The sequence below is a fragment of the Patiria miniata genome, unplaced genomic scaffold, assembly GCF_015706575.1.
Source record: "Patiria miniata isolate m_02_andy unplaced genomic scaffold, ASM1570657v1 HiC_scaffold_26, whole genome shotgun sequence".
NCBI classification, from domain to species: Eukaryota; Metazoa; Echinodermata; class Asteroidea; order Valvatida; family Asterinidae; genus Patiria; species Patiria miniata.
This window is the reverse complement of record NW_024037065.1, coordinates 9494314-9511512: the sequence shown is the minus strand read 5'-3', so window position 1 is coordinate 9511512 and position 17199 is coordinate 9494314. Positions and strand designations below refer to the sequence as shown.

Here is a 17199-nt window from a genome sequence, read left to right as displayed (position 1 = left end):
GGAGGCTTTTTACAAGGTTACGAAAATTAAGAGAAAGTGAAGATCAAGATGCCTCAAAGTTTTATACGCGACCGATAGGCGTTCGGGCTATTTCGCAAACATGTATTATCTTCAAATCAGCAACGGCTTGTTTCATACACTTGTTTTTAAGACAAATACAGGCAAAAGTACGGAAACACTCAACTTCCTAGTAATCTATCGATGATGATCTACCACCGGGATATATAGACGAATGATTTGTTATGGGCATGGTGAATTTGCATATATGGCAGACAAACGTCGCCTGCACCGTAGCGCAAACGTGCGATGCGCTTGGCAGCAATAGGATTTTCTAGACGAAATTATATAGGGCCTACTGTTTAAGTTAGTATTGTCCTTGCTAAGGCCAGATTAAAAATACAATACATTCAATGATGAGGATGAGATTGCAAGTGATGATAATGCATTCCTGTCCTTGAAGGTTGGAGGGGGACAATATTTCCTAAGAAGGCTTAGGATTAATTTCGACTTTTGACGATATTGTTTTCGGTGTATTCTTTCAAGTGCAATTCTTGTGTGTTGGTCCCATGCTGCAGTGTCGCACCCAAGGGGGGGGGGGCCTCGGGGGGCTTGAGCCCCCCCCCCCCAAAGTTGTCAATTTTTAATGTTTTTTCTATTTGTAATTTTTTTCTTTTAGTCCCACTATTCAACCTCGTCCCCAGCGCTTACTTTATTTCCAACCTCGTTTCCAATAATAAGCCCTGCATAGGAAACTTTCTTCCTGTATCCTGATTCAATACCGTATTTTGCTAGTAATGGATTTTTACCGTGTAGTTGTTGGTGTTATTTCCAACGTGCATTACGTGTTTTCACGATCATTGTAATTAAAACATCCACGCCTTCTCAAAAATACTCCTTTCCTTTCCAGTTTGCTTTTATTAATCTGAAATCTAATACTGCAAATTGGCGGGCAGATCGTAACATATTAACTTAAAAAAAAAGAAGTGTTTTCATGACTTACGGCGCGACGAATTGGTGTTGTTTTTACCCCAGACACCGCATAAAAAAACCGCTAATGTAACGCACGTGTAGGCGCCAGACTATTCCTCATTTGCATACGTGTGAGAGAGCAGAGTAGGGTGAGAGAGCAGGTAGTGGTGGGCACGTACTGCTCGACACCCTGGGGACGAGGTTGCCCACGATTGCACCTTGGTGATAATATGGCCTATTTTCGAGTAGATAATAGGGGTGTTAGTGGCGCCACCAACGTCAAAATAGTCCGCCCCCAAAACAAAACCCCAATTTTTTTCTACAGCCAAAAATTGTGGGAAATTTTTTTTGACAAAAATGTTACTCCTAAAAAATTTGAAAAAAAAAAAAAACTGTGAGCCCCCCCCCCCCAAAGCCATATCCTGGGTGCGCCACTGCCATGCTGCATTATCATACTCGGATGAATGTTGTTCACACGAGGTATGGCAAGATTGCCACACCTATAGAAATCGCAACAACACCAGACACAGACCAAAAGGCATAAAGCCAGGAAAAGGCATAAAGCCAGGAAAAGGCATAAAGCCAGGATTGCGTGCAACCAATCTTTAATTGATCAAAACACACTTATACAATGTACATTATGTCCTTATGCTTCTATTTCAACTCCGATCGACTCAAAGTCAATTATGAAACCCTCCAATGCAAAAAAACTGTCCGAGGTTCTACCGTTGAGAATATCTTAGCATCAGCAAAGGCACCAGTGGTACAGCCTGCACGCTGCCTATCAGTAGAAAGGCTGCTGTGTAACTTCCGGTCAAGTCGTAAACCAAACCTTAAAACAGAGACAGAAGGTAAAATTGAAATCGGGAAGTCTCGAAGAATGGTTTGACATTGTTGATCTTTTACGCTATTGCATGGTGTGATGCACATTGCCAGTGATGCCACACAAGTAACACCGTGAATTAAAGTACTTCCTAATAATTATTACTTGTACGTTGAAACTACATACTAGACTACTCCATGCAGTGAAGAAAGTGGCGTAAGGAAACGACACTCATTCATTAGGCTTATACGTACCAGGCAGAAATCCCAAAGCGACTAATAATAGCGTCACCTTTAGCGCGATCCAGCCAAAAGCACCCGCCAATAGCTCGACACCAAGAACCTGCTTGACGAGAACATCCGTCTGGCAGGACAAGACCCCTTCACTGAACAAAATCAGCACCGCTGACGTCATCATTGGCCAATAAGAAGTCAGCAAAGAGGAGGCAAGGTACGAGACGGAACTCATAACGAGGCAAACGGCAACCAGAGTCCACGAGGACATCACTCCGCGGTCGGTGATCAGTCCCTGACTGATTGTACCAATCAGGTTCGCAATGCCCGCGATGGTCACGAAAGACCCCGCCTCCTCCAAAGTGAACCCGTTGGACTGCGCCTGGGACACGAAATACACAATCCACATGAGGTACGCGTAGTTCCTGCAGCAAGATATGACGGCCACCAACCAGTAGCGCGAATTGAGAAGTAGTCCCACCTCGAAGTTTTTAGAGACGAACTTCCTCAGCGAACCACAGTGAGAACGAAGAGTGCTCTCGTGTGCTGATGACGAATTAGTGTGTTCGGTCTGGGGGAGCGTTTGGTATGCGTTTGACTGATCCAGCTCAGGCTGCCTCGTTGCTACCATAACGGCGCCACTCGCAACAGAATGCATGGTGATGGCTCCCACTAGTAACATGGTTCCTCTCCAGCCGTAGGTGTCTAAGAAGAGCTGGACCAGGGGCGCGAAGACGATCAGTCCCACGGAGTAGCCGGTCCGTGCGATGCCATTGGCTGTGGCGTAGTTCTTGGTAAAACAACGTCCGACAGCCTCCTTTGCAACGACATTAGATATACCTATGGCAGTACCTTCAAAGATATAATATAAAAAAGTATACATCAAAGACAAGTTTTGGCAATGTGTATAGTTTTCCTCATCTGTTGTGAAGACATGGGTCCCCTACTTGATCTACGTTAATTGCCAAAAACTAGACACTAATATCTCACATACAAATGTCTCATTGTAACCCCGATATATGTACATTGCTTTATACATAGGTTTTCCTGCACATTTTGAAACTTAATTCATTCCAATTCATAAACGGTTAACTTCAATTTCGTCTTCAGAAGACTGGAACGCGTTTGTCGTTGGTCATTCCAATTGATCAATTTCAACATTTGTCCATTCGATGTCGTCAAATTTCAATGGAATTCGTCTGACCTGATGACCATGTACATAATGTAAGGATTGAATTCGTCTTGTTCAATCGATGTGTTTGATCAAATTCATCAAACAATGCGCACGCTGGTATACCATACACAGACGTATTTGGCATGGTGTATTGCAAGACAATAAATTGTTGGTTTAACAACCAATCCAAAGAACAAGAAGAAGAACTGAATGACTGTTTTCGAAGATGTGAAAATATGAATGCAGTTTGCTTTTCATAATAAATAATTATAGGCTTACTTATTTCTTGCGTGAAATGGAAAATATACGCAATTTCATTTGCCTGTGTATACCCTATTTCTTTCAGTTGTTGACGCATAAAATTGTCAACGGACTAAATAAATATTGAAAAAGATTACAATTTTGCAAAGTAATTGTTACATAAAAAAAATGCTTATTTAAGGTTTAAAGACCTACGTTACACGGAGACTAACAGACACAAAAAAAGTAAATATGTAGAAATGAACAGATGAAAACGTAAAAATACGGAAGATGGCCTACAATTATGAGAGGAATTTGAATGAAATTTATATAACATTGATTGCAAAATGACGGAATCGATTCATCTATCACACATTCAGCAATTGTAGACCACGAAATTGAATTGTCTTTCACGAAAAAGTATGGCGAAAATGAGCGACCAAAGACGAAATTGAAAATGGGGTATGCAGGATCATGAATTTTCAAGACGAAATACGAAAATTAAACGTGTGTTCAGAGCGATTCTCAATTTGAGACGAAAATGATTGACCGATTTTCAGAAGTGATTGAACATTTTAGGAAATTGGCCGGGAAAACCTATATTAAACAAATTCGATGGTAATATTATTTAACATTTTAATTTACATTAGATTTATAAGCTCAATGATGACTGGAAAGAAGCTGGAGTATCTCTGCGATAGAATCTGTTTGCTACGAGTGTTAAATTAGCCGGGAAAACCGATACATTTCATGTGGAAATTCAATGAAGTTGAAATCGTTGTTTTTCAATGTTTTTGAATACAACCTGCCAGTAACATGTACAGCAACGCCAGCTGCAGAGAGTTCTCGACGGACGATCCGGCAATGGCCGCTGCACTCATCATCACGCCACACGTCATCATGACGTAACCAGCCCCAAAGCGCCTGCTCACTAATCCTCCGAAAGGAGCTGTGTGGAGACGTAAAATATTTGATTTTGAGTTGATCAAAGGATGGAACATACTTGTTTCTAGATGCGAATGAAGTTGGAAAACAATTAAGTAGGATGACAATGAAGTAGGATACCATACAGTGAAAATTCTGTTCGGCTATGTTGCGTTTTGGGCACAATGATGATGTATGTAGTAAATTAAGAGTAATATAATCAACTTGTCATAATAGTAAATTATGTTGTGACCAGATCACCGAAGAAATAATAATGATCGTGCAGTTTACTCTCCGCACGTATATCAGTTCACACAATTTCACCATTTATGTGAATTTAATTTTAAAATAATGACTGTGAAATAGAATGAAAATGGTATTGCTGAAGGGACCCATTTGAAACCGATGCATGGAGAAAATTAAAATCATAATTATATTTTTAAAGTATCATATTCACATATAGTCTGGGTTGCATTACAACCAACAATTATTACATTTAAAAAGTGGCTTACAGTCATGCAGATGAGTAATTGATATACGCATGAAAACGCTCAATTTTAATACATTACAACAGCCATGCATGCGCTTCTTCGCAACGCCATAAATATATAATACACACAGTTGAATTAAAATTTAGTTTTATTCGGTCGATTGAATTCAATGCAATTGCAACATTCCCTGGGCCAGAAGACTTCTGGCTCCGATATGCAAGGAATTCTTTCAATGAATCGGAATGAGAAAAGGCATTCAACCGTAGACCCTTAAAGGCACGCAGCGCCACGCCTTTCTTCACTTCAGGCCTACGTATCACTGCTGAACACGTTGCTTAGATCTCTGTGTATCACGTTATATTCCAGTTTAATATGTCCAACCCAGGAGATGAAGCCAGCGGTACGAGTACCGAGTTATTGTTTGAAAAATTTCAGCTTTATTTTGATCAAAAATTCGACAAGCTTAGCAGTACGAAGCCCGTCACTGATCCTAGTATCAAAGAGCTCCGCAATAAGCTAGAAGCTCAGGAATTGGCAAGACCGGGAAACACAGCACAGTATCTTTTTTGCGGTGAGCTCCAAATTATTCTGGACAAAATCAAGTGCGCCATTCTACAGTCTTGTAACACCGACGCAGCAATTTCAGCGATTCAGCAAGCCGAAGACCTTCTTGCGGACAGAAAACGTAAAATCAAAATTGCTGATTCCAGCAAAGCCGGCTGGATGACCATTCAACATCTAGAAAAGGGTGCCAAGAAGAATCAATCCCCTGAAGAGCTAAGGAAAGTTCAACTCGCCGAGGAAGCTGCTTGTAAAGAACTGGAAGGGAGAAAGAAGCTCAAGAGATCTTCGACAGATAGGCAGTATGCTTCGGATTTCAGATCTACTACTGACCGTCCTCTTTTTCGAGGTAACACTATCTTTGTCAAATTTCAGGGGCAACTGACACTAGGCACGCCCCATGCTTTACAATAAAATATCTGAATTGATATGCTGTTTCAGTGTAATTTATTGAAGTCTTCGTTAGAGTGAAACTGTTTTTCATGCGTATGAGCGAAGCGAAGGAGCATGAAAATTTAGTTTTATTCGGTCGATTGAATTCAATGCAATTGCAACATTCCCTGGGCCAGAAGACTTCTGGCTCCGATATGCAAGGAATTCTTTCAATGAATCGGAATGAGAAAAGGCATTCAACCGTAGACCCTTAAAGGCACGCAGCGCCACGCCTTTCTTCACTTCAGGCCTACGTATCACTGCTGAACACGTTGCTTAGATCTCTGTGTATCACGTTATATTCCAGTTGCTTTGGTTTTTTCCTTATATTTCTTTCTTTCCAGGCATGCCAAATGATATGTGCTTCACATGCAAAATGGTCGGACACTGGTCCAGAGACTGTCCTTTCAACGTCGGACTCGCGCCCTCTTCCCGAGTCAAACCAAGAGCCCAAGCGGCTATGCCGGTCGGATATCACACTTTTCACTCACGAAATGCACTCATCCCCTGGCAAGCTCCACAGCTACCCCTAGCCATCACAGCATTCCCCTCGTCTGCCATCGGACAAGCTTCCACTAGCGCAGCAATCCCATCCGGAGCCTCGGTTGGAAACCCTACAGCCTAATACGCAGGCTTCACCACAGGTGTTCAATCTCTCTCGCAAATTTAGCGACGTTATAGAGGTTATTTCCGGCCAGCAATTCTGGTCAGAATTTCCCGCCAGTCTTCAAGCATATCGAGATCGCATATTTCATGATGTTTTAAAGGCCAAAGCAGATGGTACCACGCAATCTTACCTGTATAAGTGCAGAGTGTTTTTCGCCTGGCTGAGAAAGCATAACATTCCACTCCAATTTACAGTTACCGATATAACTATTGCATCCTTTTTGTCTGATAGAGGTCAATCTGTCAATTCAGATAGCTCCATAATAACACTAGCATCTGCCATCAAATGGCTGCATTCCTTACTCAATATTCGTCCGAATCCCGTTGATTCGCCAGTAGTGCAACAGGTATTTACTAGTTTACGGAGAACCTTGCATCATCCTCCACAACAGAAAGAACCATTGTCAATTCAGCAAGTACATGATATTATTGATCATTTTGGCAATCAGAATTGTAGTTTGCTGCAGTTGCGAACCGCTTGTTATGTATCATTAAAGTTTTCGCTTCTCTTCAGGCACGATGAGATGGTACAGTTAAAGGCAAGCCACATTACTGAGCTGCCTGGTCAAGTTGGATTGCGTATTCACATTCCCAGATCAAAAACAGACGTTTATCGTGAAGGTACTTTCACCTTCTTATCTCAAATTGATAGTCAGTATTGCCCAGCAAAGATACTCAGACGATATTTGACACAATGTAACATTCAGATAGGAGATGATGTTTATATATTCACAGCCTTGTCTTTTCTATCCAGTTCGAATTCGTATAGACCATTACAAAACAAACCCCTGAGTTATTCTAGGTGCCGAGAGCTCTTTTTAGAAGCACTAAAGCAAGTTGGCGTAGAAAACCCTAAAAAATACGGCCTACATAGCATGCGTTCAGGAGGGGCCTCTCATTTGGCAAATAAGGATATATCTGAAGAGCTTATCATGGAACATGGGCGATGGAAAACGCCTCAATCCAAAAACAGATACATTAAACGAGACATAGATCGTCGTCTCAGTCTTACAGTTACGTTAAGTAAACAGTAATTAAAATTGGATAACCAATTTTCTAGGGTCTTATCCTTAATTTTGTATAAACGTAAACTTGATCTAATGCGAGTTTTCATGTATAATTATATATGTATCTTCAGATACCGGACAAATAATCCGAGGAGCTGAGATTATTGATGTGTTATATAAAACATTTCACGCAACTGTAAAGATGGAATATTTTGTTTAGTTTTGATTATAGACAGTAGTAGATTCCGGACAGATAATCCGAAGAGCCAAAAGGGCTGAGGCTCCAAGGTGGAGCTGGAATTAATTGATGTATTATATAAATTTCATTCTGAATTGACGATGTAATATATTTAAGAAATTGTTTTGTTTTTGGTTAAAAAAAAAAAAAAAAAAAAATATTCCGGACAGATAATCCGAAGAGCCAAAAGGGCTGAGGCTCCAAAGCGGAGCCGAGATTGTTTTTGGATGCTTAAATTACATCGTATTGTGAAGACGAAAAATTAAATGAAGATGCTATTTTATGTAACGATTTGTGTATTTTGAGACGCGTAAAGAATAATTACCACATGCAAAACACCTGATATACATGTTTTTTTCCCTCAATATTTTTCCCTGTACGTATTCAGCAACTGACACTAGGCACGCCCCATGCTTTACAATAAAATATCTGAATTGATATGCTGTTTCAGTGTAATTTATTGAAGTCTTCGTTATAGAGTGAAACTGTTTTTATTGCGTATGAGCGAAGCGAAGGAGCATGAAATTGCAGTTTAGAAAAATACTGTCAGTGTTACCTACGAATCCACCTGTTGCGGATGTCAGTGACGCTATCCAGCCGAGAATCCACATTTGGGAGGTCAGTTGGATTTGCAAAATCGGCAGCATTATCCCGAGACCTTTGGTAATGCCGATATCCATGAGGTTTCTGGTCCAGAGCGCGAGGACCGCGACCCAGCCGGGCCTTCCGCCGTCCGGCCCCTCAAGACTGTTGCTCACCGCCCCGCTCATAGTTCAGGGACTATTTTGGTGAAGGAACAGGGTGCGCGGAGGTTGACTTTCTTGCTCAAAGGTTTTAGAAGGGGTACCGGGTGGTCATGGACATGATATATACATAACACATCTCGCAGTTACGTGACGCCGCCATCACGTGAATGTTATGGAAATTACTTACGAGTGAGATAGTCCTACATCTAGTGGGAGATTCAATAAGCGACATGTACGTGTACACCGTATGCAGCCTCAATAAATAGCGAACGCCAGAAAATGCAAACCAATCCATTGTCAAATTCCATTGAAGTAATTTAATCCTTGCAACCTTTGAACTTAAACGTGTCTGTCAAGGCCGGTTGCACACGCACACTGAGCTAGAATAAGTGGCACGTACGTACATAGATCTTGGATAATACATATTCGATTTTCAAAAACACATTCCGTTTTTCTATTATGTCTGAGCCTTTTTGACTCTAATTCTTCCTCGTACCAAGACAGCCTTTGCTGCTTTGGACAGTGGTGTAACTACGCCCCCCCCCCCACCGGGTGCCCTTGAGCGGGCCCCGAACCCACGCCGTAATTTTTTGGCCCACTTTTTGGGGGACCAATTATTTGCCCCCCCCCCCCGAAAAAAATGGTGTTCTGGATCCGCCCTTGATATACATGCAGGTAGGCCTTTATCATGTCAGACAAAAAACGAAGACGGCAAGCCGCAGTTCATTTACTTTCAGTGCCTCCTTGAAAAAAATGTGTGCACCCCCAGGTTCCCCCCAGATGTTTCACCCCAGTTACGCCCCTGACGTTGGCACTCAAAACATCTGCAAACAACCAACATTTCAGCACGGATGTGCGAGTGTCCTTTACACGAACTTTCAGGGTGATCGTAAGGTAATGGCAAAAAAAAACATACCCTGAAAAAAATCTGCTAGATTTAACAAAAATCTGCTAAATCACCTATTATTACCACACGAAATACATTATAAATATTCATACTCAAATGCAAATGTTATAAAATTTCCTCAACCAAAACAAGAATCATAAAATTTCCTTCAAATTTTTTTTTTTTTATTTGCACGTGTCTAGCCTGCCTTGCAATGGTCTAAATTACTTTACTGTGTACTAATACACGTCAGGGAACCTTAAATTGAAGCTGTTTTTCAACATTAATCAGCTATATTTTTTTCAACTCTTGCCATATTTTTCTGTCAGATCACCAATTTTACAGAAAATCTGCGAGAAAGCCGCTGAAAAATTCATTCTGCTAAATTTTCTGTCAAACTCGTTTTTTTTCCCCGGAAAATTCTGTCAAATTTAGCCGAAATTCGCTCACCCTGCGAACTTTCGTCCCCCGATAAAAAAAAAACGACCTTGCTAAGCCTCTGGCTCTTACAGTGAGAGTTGTTTGTGTGTGCATCCGGCCGTGACGTGACTCCCACATTTTTGACTAGAGGTTTCCAAGATATTTCAATGGAATTCGACAATAGGTGGTTAGGCCTAGTATTTCCCTATTCGCTATTGAGGCTGCATGTATTGATACACATGTCACTGAATAGGCCTGCAACTAGCACTCAGTAGGCCTAGGCCCTACTCCGCGCGGACTCGAGTATACCATTCAGTTCACAGCAAACTAGAAATAAGACGAGACAATCTCACAAACTCCTGGATGTCCACGGCCATCCGATACCCGTTCTTAAACCTTGGAGTAAGAGCATCGAAATTCACGCGCCCTGTTCCTTTTACCAAAATCTCCGGACTATGAGCGGGGCGCTGAGCAACAGTGTGGAGGGGCCGGACGGCGGAAGGCCCGGCTGGGTGGCGGTCCTCGCGCTCTGGACCAAAAACGTGATGGAGATCGGCACCGCTAAAGGTATCGGGATAATGCTGCCGATTTTGCAACACCAGCTGACCGACCAAATGTGGATTCTCGGCTGGATAGCGTCCCTGATCGCAATCGGTGGATTCGTAGGTAACCGTTCTTTTCGTTCTCCTTGCCACCAATTCAATTCAATCGTGTGTTTGTATTTTATTGTGTTGCGAAACCCACGGGTCAAAATTGACCAAATACTCATACGCATGACTGCAAGCCTCTATAGTTGTTGAAAATGCACACAACTGCTGCAAACTGCTCACTGACTGGATTGACCTGAAATATACAAACTAGAAAAATTAGAGAGAGGCCTAATATATTTCGTCCTTAGCAAGGACTTCTTCCGAAATGACAGAGGTACAAGAAACAAACATGTATGGGACACACAAGCATGCAGGGCTGGAGGGAGACACGCAAAGGGACGAGTGGGGACAAGGAACTATATTGGTAATGCGACCCATACTACATTCGAATATGGTACTGAAAGAATGTGGTTTTAATTTTCCCTGCGCATTGAGCATGCGTACTGCAGATGACTTATACACATGTAAACAATTTCAAATGGGTACCTTCAACAATACCATATCACAGTCATTCCTACATTAAATAATAATTGTAATTGTCAGAACTTATGTGGATGAGGAAAGTAAACTGCATAATATAGGTTTCCCCGGCTATTTTAAAACGTTTTGACATTCGAATTCACCGCTTCTAATATTTAAATTCGTCCATCAACATCGATTTAGTGCAAGCACTTCCAATGTTTAATTTTGTTTTTAGTCTAATTTTGTCTTTAGTCAGATAATTTCAAATTCAGTTCAAGCAAATTCAAATAAGGAGCACTCGTTTTTGTCCCGGAGTATTTTGATCTCGTCTCGTCTGCGTCAAACCTTGTAATTCAGAAATCAAATTAGGCTAATTGATTTACATGAGACGAATTCGATTGAATGGTAAATGACTAAATTGGTTCTTATGAAGCCCGGTAAGGGGACAGGGTGGAATTTTTTTTTGTAATTTGCTAATTCGTTTGCACGAATTGCTAATTCGTTCGCACGAATTGCTAATTCGTTTGCACGAATTGCTAATTCGTTCGCACGAATTGCTAATTCGTTTGCACGAATTGCTAATTCGTTTGCATGAATTGCTAATTCGTTCGCACGAATTGCTAATTCGTTTGCATGATTTGCTAATTCGTTCGCACGAATTACCAACTCGTTCCCACAAATTACCAACGCGTTCCCGGGCCACAAGTCAGCAATTCGTTCCCACGAATTTGAAAATCGTGGGAACGAGATAGCAATTCGTGCGAACGATTTAGCAATTCATGCGAACGAGTTAGCAATTCGAGCGAACAAATTAGCAATTCGTGCGAACGAAATAGTAATTCGTGGGAACGAGTTAGCAACTCGTGGGAACGAATTAGCAAATTACAAAAAACATTTCCACCCTGTCCCTTTCCGGGCTTCGTACGATCATTATTATTTCATCGGTGAATCAATATTCTTTTATAATGTTGCTGAATCTATAGACATTGGTCACAACGTAATTTAATATGATGACAATTTGATTATAGCACTTTCCAATGTTCTACAGACTTTATTATTGTGCCCAAAACGTACAAAGCCAAACAGAATTTTCACTGTGTCCTATACTTGTTTGTTTGTTTGGGGTTTTTTTGCCTCTCGATGTTTTGTTGATGATGTTCCATCCTTTGATCAACTCTCAAAATATTTTCCTCTCCACAGCTCCTTTCGGAGGATTAGTGAGCAGGCGCTTTGGGGCTGGTTACGTCATGATGACGTGTGGCGTGATGATGAGTGCAGCGGCCATTGCCGGATCGTTCGTCGAGAACTCTCTGCAACTGGCGTTGCTGTACACGTTACTGGCAGGTTGTATTCAAAAACATTGAAAACAAATTCCAGCCTTCGTTTTAAACTTTATTGTCTCTTCAAGTTCTGTTTTGCGAATGTAATAACTGTTGCCGCTTGCAAGGTTAAAGGCATTCAAACTCAGCGCAATATGAAATCGCGCGCTTTTCTGAATTTAACGGTTTTTCAGCTAAATCTGAACGTGTAATTCCAATTCACGCAAAAGAAATACACATTGCCTGAAACTTTTCTTTTGACAGATACTTCTTGTATTATATCGTTGAAGGTACTTCTACAGGTATATCGCAAGTCGTTGGAAACGAGGCTGTCGGACGCTGTTTTACCAAGAACTACGCCACAGCCAATGGCGTCGCACGATCCGGCTACTCTGTGGGACTGATCGTCTTCGCGCCCCTGGTTCAGCTTTTCTTGAACACATACGGCTGGAGAGGAACCCTGTTACTTGTGGGAGCCATCACCATGCATTCTGTTGCGAGTGGCGCCCTCATGGTGGCAAACCCGCAGCCTAAACTTGATCAGTCAAGCGCATACCAAACGCTCCCCCAGACCGAACACACTAATTCGTCTTCGGCACACGAGAGCGCTCTCCGTTCTCACTGTGGTTCGCTGAGGAAGTTCGTCTCTAAGAACTTCGACGCAGGACTACTTCTCAACGCGCGCTACTGGTCGGTGGCCATCCTATATTGCTGCACGATCTACGCGTACCTCATGTGGATCGTGTATTTCGTGTCGCAGGCGCAGTCCAACGGGTTCACTTTGGAGGAGGCGGGGTCTTTCGTGACCATCGGGGGCATTGCGAACCTGTTTGGTAAAATCAGTCAGGGACTTATCACCGACCGCGGAGTGATATCTTCGTGGACTCTGGTTGCCGGTTTTCTCGTCATTAGCTCCGTCGCCTACGTCGCCTCCTCCTGGCTGACTTCTTATTGGACAATGATGACGTCATCCGTGCTGATTTTGTTCAGTGACGGGGTCTTGTCCTGCCAGACGGATGTTCTCATCAAGCAGGTTCTTGGTGTCGAGTTAATTGCTGGTGCTTTTGGCTGGATCGGGCTGAAGGTGGCGCTGTTAACATTCGCTTTTGGATTTCTACCAGGTACGTTTTCTGCCAGGGCCTAAATGAATTGGGTACAGAGTGCCGTTTTCTGACACCACTTACTCCGCTACATGGAGTATAGAAAGTAGTTTCAATATGCATGTAATAATTATTAGAAAGTACTTTAATTCTCGGTTTATTTGTGTGGCATCATCATGCAACACACCACGCATCAGCATAAAATATCTAACAGACTTCCTGATTTGAATTTTACCTTCTGTGTCGATCTGTTTTAAGGTTTGGTTTACGACTTGACCGGAAGTTACACAGCAGCCTTTCTACTGATAGGCAGCGTGCAGGCTGTACCACTGGTGCCTTTGCTGATGCTAAGATATTCTCAACGGTAGAACCTCGCAGAGTTTTTGCAGTGATGGGGCCGGGTTCATAATTATTGACTGTGATTATTAAATAGCCCGAATGCCTCGCGTGTATCAAGCTTGGAGGTATTGATCTTCAATTTATTTTCGTAAAACGCTCCATTTTACCTTAAGAATACCGAATTCGAGATTTTCGGGGAGGAGGGGGTAGGGAAGGTGAGGGGGGGGGGGTGGAGAGAGACGGGGGCGCTGATACTTTCCGACGCCACCGCCCCAAAATTGGCGGGGCCATTGTTTAAAAAAAACCTGTATGCACAAAATTCATTCAAACGAAGACTCATAATAAGGAAACAAGCGACCGCGGCTAGCCAACTGTCAAATTCACTGCCTTAAAATCCCACTAATTAACGCTTTGGTTATTAGCTTCGGTTGATAGCTCGATGTGGACCTACATGCATCAACATCGGGGGCGGGGGGGGGTCAAAATCAATTTTTCTTGGCCAAGGTCGGCCTCTCGTGATATTAGTGACCCCAATTGTTCAAGTGAGGGCGCACTATACCGCCGTGCCATCGACTGTGGCGTTTAATTCCGTGTTAGCGGCCATCGATTCATAAAGAATTTAATTCGGTATTGGGAAATGCATTTGGGTGGTAAACTTACACGTTCGATATTTCGAAATACGTTCTTTTTGAAAATGCATTTGATTATTTTGTGAAGAATGTACGTTCGATTTTCAAAAATTATGCAGATCCGTGCCAACCGGCAGAGGCATGGAGGCCGAGTACTTGTTGCAGTGTGCAAACGAGTAAAGTATATTTCGACTTTAGCAGGAGCCCGCCGTCAAAACAGCGGCGGGCTAATCGAACTAGCCCGGTTGGCGAGTTTTGGGCTACGGCAACGGGACAGGGAGAAATAAATCATTAAACTCAGATAGCAATTAAATCTGTAGCTGTATCAGATTGAATGATTATATCTGTTAATTAAAAACACTGACAAGATTGTTTCCAGTATGCACATATTTATGAGACACTCTGTAAATGGAAAATATGCAGGCTATTGTGAAAAGTGCACGCGGGCTAGGTCGAACCCTGATTACGTGAAATTACATTACATTTGAACGGCATACAAACAAAAAAGTCATCGACAATGCATTTTTCTTTCCAATTTATTCATTTTTTTGTAGAGGATCTTGATACAATATTATTCCCGTTCCTTTTTACGAAACTTTTTCTGACATTATGCCATGTCCATGCAAACTTACAGAAGGAATGTAGTGGTCCGTATGTAAAAACAGCAATCTTGCTAATCATCAATTTTGGGAAGTTCCCCATATTGTACATCATTTTCGTTTGCAACAAAAGGGCTAACAATCTAAGGAAGGGTGTTTTGAACAACTAACTTGATTTCAAAAATCGTCGTCACAATTGTCTTCAAACATCACCAGCATTAAACCTCGGTTTAAAAGTTAAAACTATTCAACAAAGTCATTTTGAAGGCCCGTCTTTAAAAAAAAAATTATATATTAATTATTCATATTAATTGCTATAATGACTTTGTTACTGTAAAGATACTATGTACAGTTGTTGACAGTTGTTGAAACAAGTATTCTGACGGTGTCATTTTCTTTGTTGTTCCAAACTGTCAAAATACACAATAAATTGCTTTTTTGGGGGGATGAAACAGGTTTTAGAGTCATTGCGTTTTAATGGTGATATTCTTTGAACGGATTGAACAGTTTCATATTTGTTTTTCATCAAAAAGTAGTTTCTGAAATGGTTTTCCAGTCATTATTATTTTGGTGCTACATATTTTTTTTAAATATGAAATATTTTTTTTAGGGGTTTGGGTTCAGCTTTTATTACTCACCGTGTTTAATTGTAATAAGTGAAACGAGAACTGTTTACACGCAAGGTTTCTGCGCACTAGTTTTCAGTAGCCTATCTTTACAGCCTATAATCTAAGCCTGTCCACGGTGCTATGATTATTCACGTGTACACAAAACAAGGCCATGCATCCATCATCCGGGACGGTCCCGAGTCCCGATCCCATGTGCACACGTTGCTAGTGCCATTTATAGCACCTCACCCACAGATTCTGTGTCTTGATTGGCCGAGAGCGAGTCACATGTTACTTTCTAATTTTGCTATCTTTCTGTGCACGGCCAAAAGTACTATGCGCATAGCAACCAAAGTACTATACCATTAGCAACCAAAGTACTATTTCCACGGCGCGGTATTTGTGTGCAAATGCATGCTGGTGTGCGCGTTGTGCGTAGCGCGTATTATTCCAAAGAGAGCGCGCCGCAGCCTTGGGTTCAAAATTTCGTGAAGGGGTAGTTTTTAAGAGAGAAATACCTTTTCCACCAATTTTGTATTGAAATAGAAGTTTATTTCAACTGTGTTCAGATTTAAATAATTTAAAATATTAAAATCAAGCAGAATCAAGCAGGAAAATAGAATGGTCCATGGATCACCTAGGGAGGCTAGTTTTACTACACCACTCGAAGCATTCAATATTTGTATAACATTGCATAATTCATGATTTCCAGTGATGCCATAAGCGCCACGCCTGTGGCGAAATGGTGGCGTAAGCATAAATTATGATAAGTGTACCTTCCTCCGGGTCCGCGCGGACTCGAATACCATCTAGTTCAAAGCAAACTAGAAACAAGACGATACAATCTCCGATTATGAAAAATATCGGTGCACTTGAAAGGTGACAGGCGGCACAATTCTGTGCACTACATCATCAAGACTGTAGGAAAAAAATTCTTCAAAACTTATGCTGGAAATATACAAAGAAGCAGCAGGAGACTTATGTAAGCATGTTTTTTGTTTTTACAAAATGGTTAAAAAGATGGTTGAAGTCCCTCTAGATATCTACATCCAACGGAATGAAATATCCTCCCGCATACATCAAAAATAAACATCGTTAAATTCGCAACTTAAATTTAGTTAAGCCTTTGGAGAATGTCCGCCTAACGATCGAGGACTGTAGAATGCATCGCCCTCATATCATAACCACTGGATATTTCAAATCTGGCCTCAGCAACCGGCATAACAACCTCGTCCCCAGGGTGTCGAGCAGTACGCGCCCACCACTACCTGCTCTCTCACCCTGGTATTGGATCATTTGCATGTGCAAGATTTTTGAACACGTATGCAAATGAGGAACAGTCTGGTGCCTGGATATGCGTTACACATCAGCATTCGTTTTTGTATGCGGTGTCTGGGGTAAAAACACAAGAGTCAATTCGTAGCAGCGCGAGCATGGCGTGAGTTACGAAAACACGATTTTTGAAATCAAACTGTAACGATCTTATCAAGACAACATGCAGTATCATATTTCATGTTAATATGAGCAAATTGGAAAGGAAATTAGTATTTTCGTGAAGGCGTGGACAAATGATCGCGAAAACACGTACTGCACGTTGTGAATAATAGCACCAAGTACACGATAAAAATCCATTACTAGCCAATTGCGGTATCCAATCAGGATACAGAAAGAAAGTTTCCTATC

General features: G+C 41.7%; 3 protein-coding genes across 3 annotated transcripts; 2 read left to right on the top strand and 1 right to left on the bottom strand.

Annotated features, from left to right (window-relative positions):
- Nucleotides 1-1362: 1362 nt before the first annotated feature.
- LOC119734033 (monocarboxylate transporter 12-like) lies at nt 1363-8787 on the bottom strand. The gene is made up of 4 exons (XM_038207413.1): nt 8315-8787; nt 4245-4388; nt 2047-2877; nt 1363-1801 (listed from the first exon to the last, which is right to left on the bottom strand). Exons 1-4 carry the CDS (start codon nt 8526-8528, stop codon nt 1692-1694), a joined length of 1299 nt encoding a protein of 432 aa, XP_038063341.1. The 5' UTR covers nt 8529-8787; the 3' UTR covers nt 1363-1691.
- LOC119734034 lies at nt 4987-8198 on the top strand. Its single transcript, XM_038207414.1, has 2 exons — nt 4987-5764; nt 6192-8198. Exons 1-2 carry the CDS (start codon nt 5227-5229, stop codon nt 6470-6472), a joined length of 819 nt encoding a protein of 272 aa, XP_038063342.1. The 5' UTR covers nt 4987-5226; the 3' UTR covers nt 6473-8198.
- Nucleotides 8788-9991: 1204 nt separating the features above from the next.
- LOC119734014 (monocarboxylate transporter 12-like) lies at nt 9992-15282 on the top strand. Its single transcript, XM_038207391.1, has 4 exons — nt 9992-10476; nt 12123-12266; nt 12532-13362; nt 13600-15282. The coding sequence occupies exons 1-4, from the start codon at nt 10266-10268 to the stop codon at nt 13707-13709; spliced, it is 1296 nt and encodes a 431-aa protein (XP_038063319.1). The 5' UTR covers nt 9992-10265; the 3' UTR covers nt 13710-15282.
- Nucleotides 15283-17199: the final 1917 nt, after the last annotated feature.

What these genes read in the sequence shown, in the direction of transcription:
- LOC119734014 (XM_038207391.1), top strand. Translation starts at nt 10,266, where the DNA reads ATGAGCGGGGCGCTGAGCAACAGTGTGGAGGGGCCGGACGGCGGAAGG. An exon ending in CGCAATCGGTGGATTCGTAG is followed by an intron (nt 10,477 to 12,122) that starts GTAACCGTTCTT and finishes TCCTCTCCACAG; the next exon opens with CTCCTTTCGGAGGATTAGTG. An exon ending in CGCTTTTGGATTTCTACCAG is followed by an intron (nt 13,363 to 13,599) that starts GTACGTTTTCTG and finishes ATCTGTTTTAAG; the next exon opens with GTTTGGTTTACGACTTGACC.
- LOC119734034 (XM_038207414.1), top strand. Translation starts at nt 5,227, where the DNA reads ATGTCCAACCCAGGAGATGAAGCCAGCGGTACGAGTACCGAGTTATTG. An exon ending in TGACCGTCCTCTTTTTCGAG is followed by an intron (nt 5,765 to 6,191) that starts GTAACACTATCT and finishes CTTTCTTTCCAG; the next exon opens with GCATGCCAAATGATATGTGC.
- LOC119734033 (XM_038207413.1), bottom strand. Translation starts at nt 8,528, where the DNA reads ATGAGCGGGGCGGTGAGCAACAGTCTTGAGGGGCCGGACGGCGGAAGG. An exon ending in CGCAACAGGTGGATTCGTAG is followed by an intron (nt 4,389 to 8,314) that starts GTAACACTGACA and finishes GTCTCCACACAG; the next exon opens with CTCCTTTCGGAGGATTAGTG. An exon ending in GCTGTACATGTTACTGGCAG is followed by an intron (nt 2,878 to 4,244) that starts GTTGTATTCAAA and finishes ATATCTTTGAAG; the next exon opens with GTACTGCCATAGGTATATCT.